Below are 21021 nucleotides of genomic sequence, written 5' to 3'. Positions count from 1 at the left end.
CACTTACACACTAAACAGAATGAGGCTTTCTTCAGCGTTAGCAAGCCATTTTATAATTTATCCACCTGTACTACCCATTTAGATTAATAAGGAAGCTTGTGGAAAGCATTCGCTTAAGGCAACCCCTCAATTCAAAATCTCTCTCTCTCTCTTTATATTTGGGAGGTGTTGGGGAACTTCTAAAGTGTCAAGAAGAGAGTCTAAGGTGGTTAATTGAGGAAGGTAATCTTAGGACAAGCCGGGGGTTTCATTTAAATTGTGTAAATCTGAAGTGATTTCTTCCCAATAGTAATAATAAAGTAATAAAGTATTGCTGCTATACATTCCTAAAAGAAACTTCATTTTTTGTTAAAAATGGTAATTTATGGAAGCTAAATACAGACCCTAATAAGTAAGTATTACTGAGAGTTAACCATTTACCTTAATTGGCCAGAAATAGCTCAGAATGTACTTTGGCAAATGTAGATCTATACATGCAAAGAGTTTCTAATTTTGAAACATCTGGCCACCATCCAGCTACAGATGAATTTAAATCTCTGCAAATTCTTTGCAACAGTGCTGTGCTCTATTTCATAAATACAGTCCATGCCTTAATCAACAGAGTTCCACAAGGCAAACCAATGAGAGTTCTCCTAAATGTCACGGTTGCACCTGTTACTCTGAGAATGCTCTCCAAAAATAGAAGGAGCAGTTCCATAGAATACTGATTTCTCAATGTGAAGGAGGATTTTGAACTGCAACATCTCTTCCTTCTGTTCTGACACTTGAGCCTTTCTACAATATAACACATTTTAGATGCCTAAAACTTGCAGCTTAGGGCCCTTTCAAGCATTCTGGAATGCTTTCACATAAATTATTTTTCATGTAGGGAGAAAGAGGACACAGATCACATGCACAGTGACCACTAAAGCTAATCCGAGAGCTCTCAAATGAGAACTGTCAATTCAATATAGGAGTGGTGTTTTTTTAAAAACAAACAAACCAGAGCTATTCTCCATCACCAGCTACAAGCCACCACTTTCTCCTGACAATGTATTGTTCTTGGCATGGGGGGGGGGGAGAGAGAGACAGCGGCCAACACACACACACAATTATAGCTGCTGAGAGGAGTCCTGAAAACATGCTAAACACCCTCCAGTTTACCACCTACAGATGTGTTGGCACATTTGGGGAAGAATTATGCTCCACTCTACTCTGGATGATACCCAGTGGTGGCTTTGTACAGGAGAAAGCACTTTGCTTTCTGCAAAGAACATGGTATTTGCTGATTCATCCCACCCACTGCAGCCCACTGCTCTCTATGAAACCTGCTCCATATGTCCACAGAAGGGAAAAGGACCCTCTCAAACAGTGTATCATGGAGCGCTGCAGTAAGGAGAGGGGTGATTAGCAAAAACTGGGTGCCCCACCAAGCACAAGAGGAAGCATTTTCCAGCAAAGCCAAGCCACCATTAGATTCACCTCTTCATAACCCTTCTCAGAGTTGGTTTAACACTCAATCACTCTTCTCAGTGAACTCTGAGAATTGTAGCTCTTGCAAGGGGAAGTTGGGTCTCCTAACAACTCTCAGCACCCTTAGCAAACTACACCTGCCAGGATTCTCTGGGGAAAGCCATGACTGTTTATAAAGTTGTATGATACTGCTCTGAATGTATGGTGCAGATGGGATCTATGCTAGTGGTGTGTAGGTACAGACCTTGGTAAAACAACCTGGTGCAGTACCATAAAGTATGGGCTGGTCAGGGCAGGCAGAAGGTTAGACTGGAATCTACTGGAAGATCAGTGGATAATTAACAGTAGACTAAGAAGAGTAATTTGCAGTTTATCAGCTCACATTTAGAAAAAAACAGCAAAAAAAGTCTTCCTTCTCTTCTAAATTAGGCTGCTGGGGAAAAAACAGTTTGGGGGGAAAACTAGGAGGAGCTTTACATATGAAATGACTATGACCTCTGTTCTGGTGCTGAAAACAAATTCCTAGGCTAAAAATGAGCTCAATGTAAAGAGAGAGAGAGTAGAAAAATCATGTGCAAAAAACACAAAAAAAAAAAACCCTGGAACCTGCTCATCTCTGCAGACTTTTAACATTATTTATACTGGAAAGGTGTGGTTATTCAACAATAAAGATGCATGGCAGGAGGGATAGAAAACTTCCATAGGTGCTAATTGGGATCTTGCAGCAAGTGTTTAAAAACCAGTCATAATCTGTTACTGTCCCAGAGTTTTCAAGGAAAAGTCCATTACACAAAACAGGTTCCTGTAATAGTTATTTACCAGCTATGCAACATTAAGACTATTAATTCCTAGAAGCTGACTTCCTCAATTCGCTTATTGGACCAAGTGCAAACAAAGCTCATATAGCAATCAATAGTTGTTGCAATCAAAGGGTAAAGCAACCTTGAGTTATTGAATTTATCTTACAAGGCATTTAACTTTAACCAACAACAAGCAGTCAGGTGGTGATTTTTCACCCAAGAAGGTAAAATTATAACGTCCCAATACAGATGACAATTTACATGTATATGCAAAACAAAACAAAACAAAAACCCAAGCACATCTGCAGAATTTAGTGGCACTTACATAAAGAACATTTTAATGTTTATCAAATGGTTGGAAATTTGCACGGTTTAATATAATGATAGTAATCTGTACTTTTGAATACAAGCAACATATATCACTTTAGTATATACTGGCTGTCAAACATCACATGACCTCATTGTTGCCTCATGTAAGGATAACAACACATTACGGGTCAGATCCAGAAGCACTACAAAACTTCTTGCCCAGGGCCTCCAAGTGGCACTAGCACCAAGTCTTCCACACTTCCTTGCAGAGTACCACACAATGTCATCCAACCAGCTCTTGCCAGACTCCTCTCCCCTGCACCACACTAGTCAATTTCTATAGCCAACCCTATGCACTGGCTCTGAGGAAACTTAACATGTTTTAGCATTCAGAAAACTGCTTTTCTTCTCCTTTGTTGCAGAATTAGTATGGGTTCATAAACATGCTAGGTCTGGGTGCAGGGAATCCTTTAAATCGCAGCTCAGCTATGCAGTTCATTGAGGGGCCTTTATTTAATCCAGTCATGTACCCCTGGCATGTTTGAACACAACCTAGATAACCATGATGCCTGGCATATAAAAACATCACCTGCACCAGCAACCTTGTCCAAATGTCATGCTGCACATGTGATAACATTTTTTAAAAGAAAAAAAGAGAAAAAATAATCTTGCACTTAACTTTGACCTCTTAGGATTTTTCTGAGGATATATTGATATATTTGTCACTTCAAATTTTAGGTAAGGTGTTACAGAAAGAACAAAAACAAAACACCTTAATGCACAAGTCCCAAATTTAATATTGTATCTTCTGCTGCATTGCATGGATATTCAGAGCTAGAACATCTGCCTTGCTTGCAGAAGGTCTCAGGTGCAATCCCTGGCATCTCCAGATGGGGGGGGCTAGAAATAACCCCCATCTGAAACAGCTTATATAGTTACAATTGTAGGTGTTTCTTAAAAACCAAACTAAAACCTGGAAAGAAATATACAGTCTCACACTGTTGTTCCCCAGTAATCAACATTAAGAGGCATCCTGCCAATGATATTGTAATATATAGCCATTCTCACTAGTAGTCATTAATGCATTGCTGTCTCTCAAAAATATCTAGATTTATACATGGATTTATACCAAAACACCCATGCTCTGTTTTCTTTATCCCCAAATAGATGACCAATGAAGTGAAGCAAAAGCAGGAAAAGCTCTGCAACTGATACTGTCACATCACAAACTGTGCATTATTAGACATCACTGGGAGCAAAAGGAGAGAAGAGAAAAAACACAAAGGCTGCTATTTTGAGTGCAGACACACATCCTCTGCATTTTCTAGTTATCCCCTAAGCAGCACCCATTATGCACCTATGGGAAATGAAATAAGTCACATTAGAAGCACAGTATTTCACTCTAATGGCCAAGCTTTACCTTATGGGCATACACACTTTTCTTGCTTAGCTAAGCAGACCTGGGTGAGACCAGGGGAATTCAATTATTCATTCATTTCACATTTGATATATGAAAACGAGTCCCCATTTAAATTCAAGCCTGGAAGTATTAGCTCAGGACGCATTTAGCACAAAACCTTAGTATAGCCTGAGGGAAGACTCCTGGGTACAAATTTCTCCTGCTTGAATCACAGACAGAAGCTCTCCTTGAAGATAACAAGAGCCACCTATGCATATCAAATACTCAAATTTAGCCCTGGGGGTCAGCCACTGCCTTCAATTGCCATATGTAGCTCCTTGTTCTGCCATTCCGCGATGCAGATTCCTGAGCCTTTATTTTTATTTTTTTGTACAGCCCAGCAAATAATTTTCTTGATATCTTCTTTTACCCATGTCATAAAATGAAGAATAAAGTCATTCTGAAGGTGGATTACTTTATAGATGGGGAAATCTTCATGTTTTGTAATTGAGGGACCATTGTATGGTACAAAACCCAACTTGACATGTGATCTCTGGGATGGCCACTTACATACACATTGTCAAAAAGAATCACCAAATAAAAATGGCAGAAGAGTACACTGATTTGCCAGAAGTTGCATATGCGAATTATAGATACAGAGATAAATTTAGAAAGGATTTGTATAATTTAAGCTGAAATATAATACATCTCACTGAAGTGGGGAAGACCCTCTCAGTCTGGTCTGTGTGCCTCTTCAGTTTGCTGTCCAGATTGATGGGAAACTTCAAGGTCCCAGTTTTTCCTTCTTATAGTTCTTTAACTCTGTCTTTGAACTGGACTTGGGCGAATCACAAGGCAGTCCTTCAAACAGAGCAAGAGTGGCAAAGAGTGGCAAAGCTATGGCCCTCTGTATATTGTTGGACTCAAATACCTATCAGGCCGAGCTAGCATGGTGAAGAGCCAGGGAGTTATGTAGTCTAGCAACATCTGGCAACACTCCTAAAATAAAGAATGTCTTAAAATAGGATATTTTAGCTGTGTTTCCTGCATTGCAGAAGTTTGGACTAGATGACCCGTTGGGTCTCTTCCAACTCTACAATTCTGTGATTCTATTCCTCTCTTAAGCAGGACACATGGGCACCCCACATCAGAAATTTTGTCTTCAAGAGCACAAAAACAAAATAAGAGCCCTGCTGAATCAGACCAAAGGCCCATCTAGACAACCACATTTATGTGGAAAACCCCCAGGCTGGCTTGCGTTTTTACGATCTTATGGATGGATGTGGTATTTTAGTTGAATTTTGCTGTTACCCACCCCAAAATCCTTGGATGAAGGGCATGCTATAAATGGTCTATATAAATATATAAGTTATATTCCACCCTTTTAGGGTGAAGAAAAAAACAACCCATACAAATATGGCTTCCACAACTATGAGGTAGAGTAGGGAAATCAAGTAACTTCCATTAAGCTTGAACACATTCGTCTGGAATGAAGAAGTCAAAAGAAGGAAGTTTATTTCATTACAGCGTTTGGACTTGCATCACCTACATGTCAGCATTTCCTAAACAATGGATTTCTACAAATAAGTCACTTGATTTTAGGTCAGACTTGAGTTTTCCACCTGTGGCTTCCAATATAAGTGCTTTGAGGCTCCAAACTTAACTTTGCTACATGTTCATTGTATCATGTTAGCTAGGTATATTAACAATATTAGCTTAATCAAAGCCCTTTTCTCTTAAGCCTCTTTCCAAAATAAAAATTAAAAAAACTTTTTTGAGATAGGAATAAAGCAGGTGAACAAATATCTAATGGTGTTGTCAGATACTTTTTAGAAAGCACTTCAGTAAGAGGTTAGAGGGACAAAGTGCAGTGGGTTTCTAAGTGAGAAATTAGCTATATCAAGATTCATATGAGAGTGAGCATAACTCCTATTTAATTATTTCACTATAATTCCATGAAATTATAGGCAGCAATCCAATATTGAAGCAAAAATTAATAGCAAGCTATTTAGCCAGCAAAAACTTACCAGCTTCATTTCAAATGATGTATTAGGCACTAGAACAGAGACTACCAGAATCGCAACGATCTATATTGTACTATCTTATATTCTCGATTTAACATTTTTTAAAAGCAGGACATGCACAGTATGTTAAAAGTTTTAAAAAAGAAAACTGCCTTTCCCAGTGTTTTTCCCTGATATAGCCTATGGGACTTTACATGTGACATCAATATTTCTCTATTAAAACTTTAGGACTTCATATTTGAGGGACTGAGATAAGAGGCCAAATCCTAAGCTGTAGCTCTATTGCCACAATGGACTTCCATGTGCTTTTTCTTCCTTTCCTGTCCCCTTCAGTCCACTCCTCCTGCTGTCTGGGAGACACCTGCAGAGCAGATGGGAGGGGGATGCTGTTGGAGGAGAGGAAATAGAAGCCCTGTTGTGCCACTGGAACTACACGTGTGGAGCACTGGTTACAAACCATGGTCTCTTTAAAAACAACTGCAAGTCCCATAGTCCCTTCATTCATGCTGCTATTTTCTGTACATTTGCAATAGATAACAGACTCACTGGTTAAGTTTCAGGAAAGGGAACAAATATAAGCAGAGACACTGATTCCAGTAAGAGTGGGATCTCATTTCCCTACTAAATGCACAGGCCCCAGAAGATGAATTAACAAACAAGCTATCTTTAATTACCGCCACTCTTCTGTACTTAATATTTTATGTGTTACTTATACAAAAATGGCAAGTGAGAGTTCAGGATTGCACCACTGATTTTTCAAACCTTAGTTTGTATAAGCCTAGCTTTATTTGACACCTATTCCTAGAAGTCAGACACCATCCACTACCGCACTTTTCATTTTCACCCAGAAAATTGACTCTTTCCCCCCCAATCTGGGATGGTGTAAAGTGCAGTAATTCACATGCCATACTTATTTCTCCCTGTGTATGATATGAAGATGCTGCAGATCATTTGCACATTGATCTGCGAAAAATGCACACATGTACAGAACAGTCCTAAGTCAAAGCTATAAGTAAAGTCAATAGTTCAATGTTTTCATTAAGAAGAGAGTGAATCAGAAGACGCTCTTTACTGAATATTCAGTCACAGGGCTAAATCTTAAAATCATTAGGCAGGAAAACTTTAATTGACTTTGTTAAGGTTTGCTAAAACAGTGAAGCCTAATAGTAGCAAGATCTTTCAAGCCTGATTCACATTTTCAGCTCCTGGCAACTATACATTTTTAAACGATTTTTTTGTTTGTTTGTTTTAATAAATTAAATGACAATTACCTGCTGCCGAATTTCTTCTTCCATTTTTACTGGTGATCCAAGCTCTGCAACTTGCTTAACTCCTTCACTTGCATATCCTCCATATTCCCAAAGTACGTAGTTCTTTGAATGAGACCCACCAATGATCGCAGACCAGTGGTTAGCTCGCCCTTTAACCAAAGAAGATAAAATAATACAATAAGTAGCTTTAGAGAAGATTGTCCTACAATGAAATGCCACTTGCCTTCTGTAGGAGCTAAAGTGAGATGTTGCCACAGAAAGCATATAAGATTATCTTCTATTGTCTCATTTCCATTTACAGGGCTCCATTCTGAAGGCTGTCTTCTGAAGCTGTAGTGTTCAGTATTCCAGACAGATAGACATGCCCTTTCCAGGATACTCCAATACATTTCTCTTCTTCCCCACAACTTCCCATTTCTCCCTCACAGTCTATTGTATTCCATGCCAGCCAAGAAAGTTGTGTCATCATTGGGCTGTTCTTGGTGGTTTTACTTCTCAGGGCTCCCCTTGCTCTCAAATGCAATCTCAGTAAGAGATTCTAGTGCATTACCCAGGGTTCAGCTTCCTTGGAATGAAGGTCAACAGAGACTGTTGGGTCCTGAGGATATATACAAACTGAGTATCACATGGAGGGGCTCCTAGTGTTAGCACTCCAACAAAACTTACTTCCCCATTTGCTTACCAGGAGAACACCAAATCCAGCTTTGTATCCAGCACAGAGAAGGCATGTCTCTGTCCCTCCAGCTTCTAGCATCAGTAAAACTGTCTCACACAATTCTCCCATATCCAGCTCCCTTTGGTCTATTGTTCTTTGTCCTGGGATGCTGTATCATCCAGGCAGGTGTGAGGAGTGGGAAAATGCCTCCCCGACTTCCTGGAGAGCACCATTACCTAGTTTTAGCTATTGCAGCTTAGCTCACGTTTTGATAAGCTGATGAGAACACTTAAGTGGTCAGCTAAGGCCATTTTTCTTACAAGGAAACTAGTATGACCAGTTCAGCAGTGTCTTCTACTACATCCTAACCCTCCCTGGATACAGGAGTCCTGGAGGAGGAAGGGACCCAAGAATACCACCCAGACTGTCCCTCTAAACTCATAACACTGCATTTCCCCCTACTTCTACACACTACACCATTCCTCCAAGTTTGCTGATACCTCTTCCCTGCATGATAATTGTGTCATTTTGGAGAATGAGCTCACTGTTAGTCTATAGTTCTCATATTAGTTTTGCATTAGTTTCAATGTAAAAAACTAATGCAAGTCCCTTGACTTTAGTTTCTCACCTTGATTTTAGTTTCTTGCATTTGTTTTACTTAGGAGGCACAGTTTTACAAATGGATACATTCCTAAAGTTGAAAAGAGGCACTGCAGTGTATTGTATATTGATGCATTTCTCTGTATAGAGTTGAAAGACTTGAGAAACTGACATAGCATGTCAAGTGTCTCATCTGGAGCAAAGAAACGTCGGTTCAATGTCTGCAAGAAGTCTCCAATAATCAAATAGGGAGGCTTTTGTCTAATCTGTCTGCATTTTGGCAGGCCTGTTGCACAGAGATGGTAACAGATTGCCTACAAATTTCCCAACATCTGAACTGAAATAGTTACAAGCAAGAGAAATTTCACTGGGTCTCCCACTTAAATCAATGAGAAGCTTATGGGATGCACATCTTTTTAACTGCCTAGAAGGTGGGTACTCTTTCACCAATCTATATGAAATATGGTATCTGATAATTAAGGCTACAAAATGCATGCCATTTGGATGGAAAGCATCAGTGTTGCAGGCAGCACTGGCTCTCCATTGAAATTAATGTAAAAACAAAAATGAGGTAAAACGAAAACAAAGTTTAAAATTAATTTGTCAATAACTAACGTGAAACACAATCAATGCAAATAAAATGAAGGCAACATTAGGTCGCCTTTAGAAAACCAAACTAATTCAGATGCAGACATAGAGGTTATTCTTTCTTTCTTTCTTTCTTTCTTGCTTTCTTTCTTTCTTTCTTTCTTACATCTATACTTCAGTTTTCCCCTTCTTAGATGATACCAGGGCAGGTCACATTGTAGTTTAAAAAACAAAATAGCACACAGCCCAACAAGACGACGACAAGAACCCACCAACAGCATACAAATCAATATGGCTAACCTGATTCAAAAACACCCACCCACCCCACTCACACATGAAAACAAAATTCACCACAGCCAATCGCAAACAAACAACCACACCCTAGGCCAACCCCAACCTCTCTCACCACCAAAGGAACACAAGCGAATAGCAAAGAGAACCTGCACAAGCAATGCTGACACAAAACCTCACACATACATAAAGTAAAATAGAAACATCGCCATCCAACCCCGCCTCCCACTCACCATGGCCACCTCCACCTCTTTTCCCCTTCTCTTCCTTATGTAACATTAATGTCTCAACAAATGAAACTGATCTGTAGAAAATGTAACTTGAAAAAAGAGACATTGCACATACTTTTGTAAAGCAAGAAATCTTTAATAAAAAATACTAAAAAACCCCAGCAATTAGGAGTGGATAAAAACAAAAGTCATCAGCCATACAAGCACTCATGGAGCCTCCCATGGCTCCCAATTGCAGGAGCAGCTAATGTCAACTGACTTCCAATGTTCTGACTGAAGGAATATCCATTATAATTTATGAGGTAAAAGGGCCTACCTTCTGTCACAGCTAGAAAACTGTGCTTGGCATTGTGGGTCACATGTGGAACCAGCCTTGGGGAAGCTAACATGGTACATGGATTGTCAGAAGACTAGACAAACTTGCCCTGAGAATTTGGATGCCCTGCAGGTCATCCTGCTGCCTCCTTGCTTGCCTGTCACTAGACTGTGCACAGTAGCTTGGAGGTGGCTGGGGAGTACAGCCTTATGTTGCTGAGCTGCTTGCTCCTTCCACTTGGACCAGCAGCTACAAAGCAACATAGTGCTATTAGTGTTTAGCAGCTGTTTTACGGTCCCTGCAGGCCTGGCGCCAGAAACAAATGTTCCATCCGCTCAAAAACTGGGCCAAAAAGTTTCAGCATGAAGAAGGCAAACGAGAAATGAATATCTGAAATAAATGGAGAGAACAGAATATGTTTCCTGCACTATTGGAATGAGGAACCAGAAAGAGTTATGGGAGGAGAAGGTATGTGGAAATTGTGCAGACTAGAATAACTGTGTTGGGTGAAACAATGGAGAAGAAAAACAGAAATGCTTGTGCAGAACAAATGAAGGGCATGCAAACTGAAACAGCTGAAGGTGAAAGACAGTATGGAGGCAAAAGAGGAGAAAAACATGCCCCAATAGATCGGAAAAGAAATGAAGATCCAATTTTAAGCTTCATTAGGAAAAACTACTGGAAAATATATAGCAAGCAAATAAAATGATTGCCACACACCCCCTGTGATGCATGACTTAAAAAACAAGTGCATCTGTGATATCCAGTGCAGGTCTATTTTGAGTGTAACTTAGTTGAATAATATTCATACGTAAGTTGAATAATACAAACACACACACACGATTCATATTTGATGCTTTGCTTTGGGAATTGCTTCCTTTTGTTGTTTCATTTCATTCCCACTTCATTTCTTAAACAAAGCTTTGTTATCATTCCCAGCAGATTTAAGTGGACAAATCACAGTGGAACTGAAACATTTACATTTTTAACAGAACTGGATACAATTTGCAAGTAGCTTCTTCTGTGAAAATGAAGCCTAGAGAATTTCAGAGAAATGGGTCAAGGGGTATGCTAGGCACTTTTGGATTGTGAGCATTTTAAAATGTCTTTGCTGCCCTGGCACCAGCTTTTTTGTTTGTTTGATATTGGCATGTAATTCACATGGAACGTAGAGGTGTACTTTGGTAAAATCTTGGCAAAATTTGATAGGCATGATGGTTCTGGTTGTAAACAGCAAAAAGTGTATTTGAAGTTTATTTTAATAGGCCCAGTTAGCATAAATGCACAGAAGATGCTAGACATGTCAATTAGAATGCTAGCTTGTTTACATTCAGCCACCCCACCCCAAATTGATTGGAAACAGTGACAAAGGTAGACATAGACTATCTGCCGCCCTCCCCAAAAAGCATCTCCTAAAATGCAAATAAAGCTTTGTTAAGCAAAAAAGCTTCATTTTCCAAGCACTTCAAGATGTTTCATCCCTGCCTTTTTGTCGCCTGCTTTCTTACAAAATGACTACAAAGCATCCCTGACTCCTTTTGGAGATGAATAGCAGGAGTGGATGGAATAGTGGGGCACGACTGTGGTGGCTATATTAGGTGAGAGTGACCAGTTGGCTTCCCTGATCTTGCCCCACCCTGCCCTGCAATACCCTGGTAAGTTACAATTATCAAGTGTCCAAAGGGTGGCTGAAGAAACCGGATTGCTGTACAACAAACATTTTTCATATTGTCTGATGGATAGGACTATAGGGTTGCCATATTTCAAAAAGCAAAAATCCAGACACAAAAGTTGTTGTTGAACTTCTTCCCTTTTTTAGTTTCTGAGCTGTTTTTAATGAAATTAAAGCAATTTCCGCCCTGACACTGTTTCCGACTGCCGTATTCCGTCTAAGATCAGGTCTAAGGTCCGGTCCTAACCGGATGGATACTAGAATCAGCAAGGGATACCCACATGACCTGAAAGTGTTGCTGTGCAATGCCAGGTCAATGATTCATAAGACCACTGCCATCCATGACTTGATCATGGATGGAGGACTTGACCTGGCATGTGTAACAGACTTGGTTGGATGAAGCAGATGGGCCTGTCCTTGCCGCTGCTTGTCCACCAGGTTTCTCTTACGCACAGCAACCCAGGTCATGTGGGCGGGGAGGGGGGGTTGCAGTGATTTTTAGGAAGTCATTAGTTTGCACCAGGCGTCCTATTGGGAAGACCCAGTTTTCCGAGTGCATGTTCTGGAAGTTGGGCAATAGGGGCAGTACAGGATTCCTTTTGGTGTACCGACCTCCCTGCTGCACCAAGGATTCCCTGCCCGAGCTGCTTCAGGTTGTGGCGGATGTTCTCCTGGAGACACCTAGCTTGGTTGTCCTAGGGGATTTTAACATCCATGCCGACACAACCTTACAAGGGGGCGCTCGGGACTTCGTGGAAAGCATGGCCTCCATGGTGCTGTCCCTGAATAAGTCTGGCCCAACCCATAGCCACGGACATGCCTTGGACCTGGTGTTTACCTCTATGGATGTTGGTGATCTGACACTAAGTAAAAGCGAAACGAAAGAAGTGCCATGGTCAGATCACTTCCTGGTGCAACTGGACTTCTCTGCGACCCATCCCCTCTGCAGGGAGGTGGGACCGATTCGGATGGTCCGCCCCTGCCACTTAATGGATCCAAATGGTTTCCAGAGAGTGGTAGGGGATGCTTTATCCCATGTTGATGGCCTTTCAGCCGATGTGCTGGTCCCGGGGGAAGGTACCGTGGGTGTAAGCAGAGTCCACACGAAGAGGGGCGAGGTCCAAGACGGGGAGCCGGGCGGGGAACAGGTACGCTGGAACAGGAGGCCAAGCTGGGAACTGGAACACCGGATAGTCAGGAACAGGAGGCCAAGCAGGGATCAGGAACACAGGAAGGTCCAAAGCCAACAACGACGTTGCTCCCGCAACCTGGGACCGGGCTGACTGGGCTTTTATCCTCTTCTAAGGCCAGGGGCGGTCCCGGCCCCCAGGAGCCCCGCCTCCTCTGGCCTTAAGGCGAGCACTCCTCCTGGGGGCAACCAGTTCCCTTCGCCTCTCTGCCCTAAGCCTCTGCAGATCAGGAGAGGCCGAAGGGTTACTGGGCCCTGGAGGAGGCTCACCTGTGGCCACTGAGTCGTCAAGCCCCTCTGGGGCCAGAAGGGCTTCACCTGGAGCCAGCTCCTGATGCTCTGTCACAGGTGCAGGCTCTTCAGCATCTAGGCCTTGCCCCAGTTCAGCCGGCCCTGGAGGCGGGGACTCCTGTGCAGGCTGGGATTCCTCTGGTTCATCCTCTGAATCGGAATCCCAGGCCATCACACCATCCCCCCTCCCAGGCCCCCCCCTCAACCGAGGGTCCGGACCCGGCTTGCCGGGGTACGTCGCATGGAACTCTCGGAGGCAGGCAGGTGCGTGGACGTTGGCCGCTGGTTCCCAGGAACGGTCCTCCGGTCCATACCCCTTCCAGTCAATGAGATACTGCAGCTTTCCCCTGCGGTATCGGGAGTCCAGGATGCGTTCCACCTCATACTCAGGCTCTCCCTGAACCAACACTGGCTGCGGACGGGGACGGTTCGGGTGGAACTCGTCGGGTGGGGCCACCGGACTCAGCAGGGACCTGTGGAAGACCGGGTGAACCTTCAGGGTTGCGGGTAACCGGAGACGGAATGCTACAGGAGAGACTTGGTCCACGATAGGGAACGGGCCGGTGAAGCGGGCGTCCAACTTCCGCGAAGGTCGAGAGGGGTGGAGGTGGCGAGTGGAGAGCCAAACCAGGTCACCGACGCGAAGTTCCGGCCCCACCTGGCGGTGGCGGTCGGCCTGGGCTTTGTACGCTTCCTTGGCCTGGTGCAGTTGCTCCACCAAAAGCTGTTGCTGGGACTGGAGCTCTTGAAGCCACTCCGTCACCGCCGGGACCGCGGATGCCGGCAGCACATCTGGAAACAGCCGTGGATGATAACCGTAACTGGCCTGGAACGGGGTCTGCTGGGTGGACGCATTCACCGCGTTGTTGTAGGCGAACTCCGCCAATGCCAGGTGGTCGACCCAGTCATCCTGCTGGTAGCTGCAGTAACACCGGAGGTACTGCTCCAGCACCGCGTTCGCCCGTTCCGTCTGGCCATCGGTCTGTGGGTGGTAGGCTGACGAGAGGCAGACCTCTGTCCCGAGGGTCTGGTGTAATGCTCGCCAGAACCGGGATGTGAACTGAACGCCCCGGTCGGACACCACGCGCTCTGGTAGGCCATGCAGGTGGAAGACATGCTGAAGGTACAGCTGAGCGGTTTCCTTGGCTGTGGGTACAGATGGGCAGGGGGTGCAGTGCACCATCTTGGTGAAATGGTCGGAGAACACTAGAAGGCAGGTACAGCCACGAGACGGGGGTAAGTCCACTACAAAGTCCAACGAAACCATGTGCCAAGGGCGCGGTGGAACTGGCAGTGGCTGAAGTAGGCCGGGGGGTCGCCCGGTAGGACCCTTGGCGCGCCGGCAGACATCACAACCAGCAACGTAGCGAGCCACGTCGGCCTTCAGGCGGGGCCACCAAAACTCACGACTGACCAGATGGGTGGTCCGATACCGTCCAAAGTGCCCCGCTGCTGGGGCATCATGGGCCATCCGGAGAACCTCCAGCCGCAGTGGCCCTGGCGGGATGTACAGACGGCCGTGGTGCAGCAGAAGGCCCTGATGCAGGACCAGCCCCGGATACTGTGGGCTGGACCCTTCAGCCAGCTCCCGGAGTCGTTCCTGGGCCCAAGCGTCGATCCGCTGCTGTTCCCGCACCCGAGCCTGCAGTGGTCCCGCCTCCTGGGTGGCCAGGAACGCAGCTGGAGGTAGGATCGTGGTGGATTCTGCTTGCTGTACCGTGTCTGCGTTGTCTTCAGGTTTCCGGGACAGGGCATCTGCCTTCTGGTTCTGTGATGGCCTGGGATTCCGATTCAGAGGATGAACCAGAGGAATCCCAGCCTGCACAGGAGTCCCCGCCTCCAGGGCCGGCTGAACTGGGGCAAGGCCTAGATGCTGAAGAGCCTGCACCTGTGGCAGAGCACCAGGAGCTGGCCCCAGGTGAAACCCTTCAGGCCCCAGAGGGGCTTGAGGACTCAGTGGCTACAGGTGAGCCTCCTCCAGGGCCCAGTAACCCTTCGGCCTCTCCTGATCTGCAGAGGCTTAGGGCAGAGAGGCGAAGGGAACTGGTTGCTCCCAGGAGGAGTGCTCGCCTTAAGGCCAGAGGAGGCGGGGCTCCTGGGGGCCGGGACCGCCCCTGGCCTTAGAAGAGGATAAAAGCCCAGTCAGCCCGGTCCCAGGTTGCGGGAGCAATGTCGTTGTTGGCTTTGGACCTTCCTGTGTTCCTGATCCCTGCTTGGCCTCCTGTTCCTGACCATCCGGTGCTCCTGTTCCCTGCTCGGCCTCCTGTTCCTGACCATCCGGTGTTCCTGTTCCCTGCTCGGCCTCCTGTTCCAGCGTTCCTGTTCCCCGCCCGGCTCTCCGCCTCGGACCTCGCCCCTCTTCGTGTGGACTCAGACTACGCTCATGGTACCTTTCCCCCGGGTCCAGCACAGTTTGCTCCCGCCACACCCGCACTCCCCCTTCGTTGGGGTGCGTTCGGGAAGAGCCAGAGGCCATGGCTGACCAGGTGGCTGCGCTGGTGGCTTTGGCCCAGAAGAACCAGGCCTTGACTCACACCGTGCAGCAGCTCAGCGACGCGGTTACGGCACTTCAGCAGCGCTTGGAAGCCCTACCGGCTCCTGGGGCCAACGCCCCGGCTCCTGGCAAGTACCCAGTGGCTTTGCCCGAGAAATTTGATGGAGCCCCGGCCAGCTTTCCCATGTTCCTCGCCCAAGCCAAGCTGTATATTCAGGGGCGAGCCCGGAACTTCCCTGACGACCGCACCAAGGTGCACTTTTTGATTAGTTTGTTAAAGGACCAGGCGGCCAAGTGGGCGTTGCCGCTACTCAGGCAAGACTCCCCCTTGCTGGCAGACTATACGGGGTTTTGCAATCTTTTGGAGGCCGCGTTCGGCAACCCCCAGAAAGGGAGTCAAGCCAACCGGGCGATTCGGCAGTTGAAACAGGGCGAGTCCACGGTGGCCGCATATACCACGGAGTTTCGGCTGTTGGCACAGGACTTGACCTGGAACGACTCGGCATTGCGGGACCAGTATCTCGAAGGGCTTTCGGACGAGATACTGGACCAGCTGGCCACAATGGAACGCCCCACCACGCTAGACACTCTCATTCAACGGAGTCTACAGATAGACGACTGGCTGGAGGATCGTCGCCAGGCCCGGGGCCGACGACACCTCCAGTTCTCGGCACCAGTTTCTTCCGGCAGCCCCACGGTCACAACTGAGTTATCGGAGGAGCCTATGCAGCTCGGGGCAGTGCGGCCACGCCTTTCCCCCGCAGAGAAGGTGCGGCGTCGGGAGGGGAATCTATGTCTCTACTGTGGCGGAAGTGGACACTACGCTCGGTCCTGCCCTGAGAAACGCCAGCCGCAGGGAAACCGCCAACCCCCAGTAGCTGATGGCCCTAGCTACCGGGGGTCCCAAACAGCGCAGAATGGGCCCGCACCAATGGACTTGCAACATCTTATGGTTCCGGTACGTTTATACCCTCCAGGTGGGCCCTGGATTCTTACCCATGCTTTGGTGGATTCAGGAGCAACCCGTTCTTATATGGACGCTGCTTTTGCTGCCCATCATCAGGTGCCACTTCGGAACAAGCCAGAACCGGTCCAGGTGGAAGCAATTGACGGACGGCTTCTACGTTCAGGAGCCGTTACTCAGGAGACCCAGCCCCTGGTCCTGTGTCTCCAGCAGCACCGGGAGTTGCGAACTTTGGACATTGCCTCTATGCCCCGGTTCCCCCTCGTGCTCGGGATGGACTGGCTGGAAGCTCACAACGTTCAGATTGACTGGGTCAAACGGACTGTGCACTTCCCAGACCCATGTTCCCATGCTCAATCCGAGACGCTGGCGGCCGCGCCCACGGAGGAGGCAGCACCCACGCTCCCAGCCGTGTACCAGGACTACCAGGACGTGTTCGAGGAACGGGGGGCAGACCAGCTGCCGCCGCATCGGCCTTTTGACTGCGGCATAGACCTCCAGCCCGGAGCGCCCTTACCAGTGAGTCGCTTATATTCTCTAACAGAGCCAGAGCGCGAGGCTTTGCAGGACTTCTTGCGCAAGAACCTGGAGCGTGGGTTCATTAGGCCTTCCACCTCGCCTACCGCGGCACCAGTGCTCTTTGTTAAGAAGAAATGTGGGGAACTTCGCCCTTGCCATGATTACCGAGCCCTGAACAAAATTACCATCCCAGACCGGTACCCCTTGCCCCTTATCTCGGAGTTGCTGGAGCGGGTGCAAGGGGCACAGGTGTTCACCAAGCTGGACCTCCGGGGGGCCTACAACTTGATTCGGATCCGAGCCGGGGATGAGTGGAAGACAGCATTTGGGACCCGGTACGGGCAGTTCGAATACTTGGTTATGCCTTTCGGTTTGTGCAATGCGCCTGCTGTGTTCCAACGCTACATCAACCACGTGTTCCAGGACTTGTTAGACAAGTACGTGGTGGTGTACTTGGATGACATACTGGTTTACTCCCGTGACCCGGCTCGCCATGAGGGACATGTCCGGACCGTGCTGCAGCGCTTGCGTGAGCACCGTTTGTACGCAAAGCTCAGCAAGTGCGAGTTCCATCAGCGGACTGTGGACTTCCTTGGACACCGGCTCTCTCCAGATGGGGTGCAGATGGACCCTGGGAAGGTGGCAGCGGTTCGAGAATGGGCGGCACCCCGGAACCGCAAGGACCTACAGCGTTTCCTGGGGTTCGCCAACTACTACCGGACCTTCATCGCAGATTATGCTCATCGCACCACCCCGTTGACCCGGCTACTGCGCCCAAAGACGCCGTTTTCCTGGGACAAGGAGGCAGAGGAGGCGTTTCAGGGGTTGAAGGCCTGTTTCCAGAGGGCGCCAATCTTACAACATCCTGACCCCTCTCGACCCTTTGTGGTGGAGACCGACGCCTCCAGTACGGCTCTCGGTGCTGTCTTGTCTCAACAGAATGGACCTGAAGCGCCACTCTTACCCTGTGCCTTCTATTCCCGCCAGCTCCTACCAGCGGAGCGTAACTATACTGTGTGGGAGCGGGAACTACTGGCCATCAAGGTGGCCTTTGAGGTCTGGCGCCACCATCTTGAGGGGGCACGACATCCGGTGGAGGTGAGAACCGACCACCGGAACCTGGAGTACCTCCAGACCACCCGCAAGCTGAACCAAAGACAGATCCGGTGGGCGTTGTTCTTTTCCCGGTTCCAGTTCCGGATCCGCTACATCCCTAGCTCTCAGAACCAGAAGGCGGATGCCCTGTCCCGGAAACCTGAAGACAACTCAGACACGGTACAGCAAGCAGAACCCACCACGATCCTACCTCCAGCTGCATTCCTGGCCACCCAGGAGGCGGAGCCACTGCAGGCTCGGGTGCGGAAACAGCAGCGGGTCGACGCTTGGGCCCAGGAACGACTCCAGGAGCTGGCTGAAGGGTCCAGCCCACAGTATCCGGGGCTGGTCCTGCATCAGGGCCTTCTGCTGCACCACGGTCGTCTGTACATCCCGCCAGGGCCACTGCGGCTGGAGGTTCTCCGGATGGCCCATGATGCCCCAGCAGCGGGGCACTTTGGACGGTATCGGACCACCCATCTGGTCAGTCGTGAGTTTTGGTGGCCCCGCCTGAAGGCTGACGTGGCTCGATACGTTGCTGGTTGTGATGTCTGCCGGCGCGCCAAGGGCCCTACCGGGCGACCCCCCGGCCTACTTCAGCCATTGCCAGTTCCACCGCGCCCTTGGCACACGGTTTCGTTGGACTTTGTAGTGGACTTACCCCCGTCTCGTGGTTGTACCTGCCTCCTAGTTTTCTCCGACCATTTCACCAAGATGGTGCACTGCGCCCCCTGCCCATCTGTACCCACAGCCAAGGAAACCGCTCAGCTGTACCTTCAGCATGTCTTCCGCCTGCATGGCCTACCTGAGCGCGTGGTGTCCGACCGGGGCGTTCAGTTCACATCCCGGTTCTGGCGAGCATTACACCAGACCCTCGGGACAGAGGTCTGCCTCTCGTCAGCCTACCACCCACAGACCGATGGCCAGACGGAACGGGCGAACGCGGTGCTGGAGCAGTACCTCCGGTGTTACTGCAGCTACCAGTAGGATGACTGGGTCGACCACCTGGCATTGGCAGAGTTCGCCTACAACAACGCGGTGAATGCGTCCACCCAGCAGACCCCGTTCCAGGCCAGTTACGGTTATCATCCACGGCTGTTTCCAGATGTGCTGCCGGCATCCGCGGTCCCGGCGGTGACGGAGTGGCTTCAAGAGCTCCAGTCCCAGCAACAGCTTTTGGTGGAGCAACTGCACCAGGCCAAGGAAGCGTACAAAGCCCAGGCCGACCGCCACCGCCAGGTGGGGCCGGAACTTCGCGTCGGTGACCTGGTTTGGCTCTCCACTCGCCACCTCCACCCTTCTCGACCTTCGCGGAAGTTGGACGCCCGATTCACCGGCCCGTTCCCTATCGTGGACCAAGTCTCTCCTGTGGCATTCCGTCTCCGGTTACCCGCAACCCTGAAGGTTCACCCGGTCTTCCACAGGTCCCTTCTGAGTCCAGTGGCCCCACCCGACGAGTTCCACCCGAACCGTCCCCGACCGCAGCCAGTGTTGGTTCAGGGAGAGCCTGAGTACGAGGTGGAACGCATCCTGGACTCCCGATACCGCAGGGGAAAGCTGCAGTATCTCATTGACTGGAAGGGGTACGGACCGGAGGACCGTTCCTGGGAACCAGCGGCCAACGTCCACGCACCTGCCTGCCTCCGAGAGTTCCATGCGACGTACCCCGGCAAGCCGGGTCCGGACCCTCGGTTGAGGGGGGGGCCTGGGAGGGGGGATGGTGTGATGGCCTGGGATTCCGATTCAGAGGATGAACCAGAGGAATCCCAGCCTGCACAGGAGTCCCCGCCTCCAGGGCCGGCTGAACTGGGGCAAGGCCTAGATGCTGAAGAGCCTGCACCTGTGGCAGAGCACCAGGAGCTGGCCCCAGGTGAAACCCTTCAGGCCCCAGAGGGGCTTGAGGACTCAGTGGCTACAGGTGAGCCTCCTCCAGGGCCCAGTAACCCTTCGGCCTCTCCTGATCTGCAGAGGCTTAGGGCAGAGAGGCGAAGGGAACTGGTTGCTCCCAGGAGGAGTGCTCGCCTTAAGGCCAGAGGAGGCGGGGCTCCTGGGGGCCGGGACCGCCCCTGGCCTTAGAAGAGGATAAAAGCCCAGTCAGCCCGGTCCCAGGTTGCGGGAGCAATGTCGTTGTTGGCTTTGGACCTTCCTGTGTTCCTGATCCCTGCTTGGCCTCCTGTTCCTGACCATCCGGTGCTCCTGTTCCCTGCTCGGCCTCCTGTTCCTGACCATCCGGTGTTCCTGTTCCCTGCTCGGCCTCCTGTTCCAGCGTTCCTGTTCCCCGCCCGGCTCTCCGCCTCGGACCTCGCCCCTCTTCGTGTGGACTCAGACTACGCTCATGGTACCTTTCCCCCGGGTCCAGCACAGGTTCTGAGAGCTAGGGATATAGCGGATCCGGAACTGGAACCAGGAAAAGAACAACGCCCACCGGATCTGTCTTTGGTTCAGCTTGCGGGTGGTCTGGAGGTACTCCAGATTCCGGTGGTCGGTTCTCACCTCCACCGGATGTCGTGCCCCCTCAAGATGGTGGCGCCAGACCTCAAAGGCCACCTTGATGGCCAGTAGTTCCCGCTCCCACACAGTATAGTTACGCTCCGCTGGTAGGAGCTGGCGGGAATAGAAGGCACAGGGCAAGAGTGGCGCTTCAGGTCCATTCTGTTGAGACAAGACGGCACCGAGAGCCGTACTGGAGGCGTCGGTCTCCACCACAAAGGGTCGAGAGGGGTCAGGATGTTGTAAGATCGGCGCCCTCTGGAAACAGGCCTTCAACCCCTGGAACGCCTCCTCTGCCTCCTCGTCCCAGGAAAACGGCGTCTTTGGGCGCAGTAGCCGGGTCAACGGGGTGGTGCGATGAGCATAATCTGC

At 49.0% G+C, this 21021-nt stretch overlaps 1 protein-coding gene across 1 annotated transcript in view; it reads right to left on the bottom strand.

Moving 5' to 3' along the window:
- Positions 1 to 21021, bottom strand: part of SPON1 (spondin 1) — a 283364-nt gene that overhangs the window by 166598 nt on the left and 95745 nt on the right. The window contains exon 6 of the mRNA XM_081834772.1: positions 7256 to 7404. Coding sequence (XP_081690898.1) covers positions 7256 to 7404 — 149 coding nt within the window. The remainder of the gene's footprint in view (positions 1 to 7255; positions 7405 to 21021) is intronic.

The sequence above is a fragment of the Podarcis erhardii genome (genome assembly GCF_964252035.2).
Source record: "Podarcis erhardii genome assembly, chromosome: 1".
NCBI lineage: Eukaryota > Metazoa > Chordata > Lepidosauria > Squamata > Lacertidae > Podarcis > Podarcis erhardii.
Note: the sequence above shows the minus strand (reverse complement) of the source record. Positions and strands in the feature narration are given on the sequence as shown.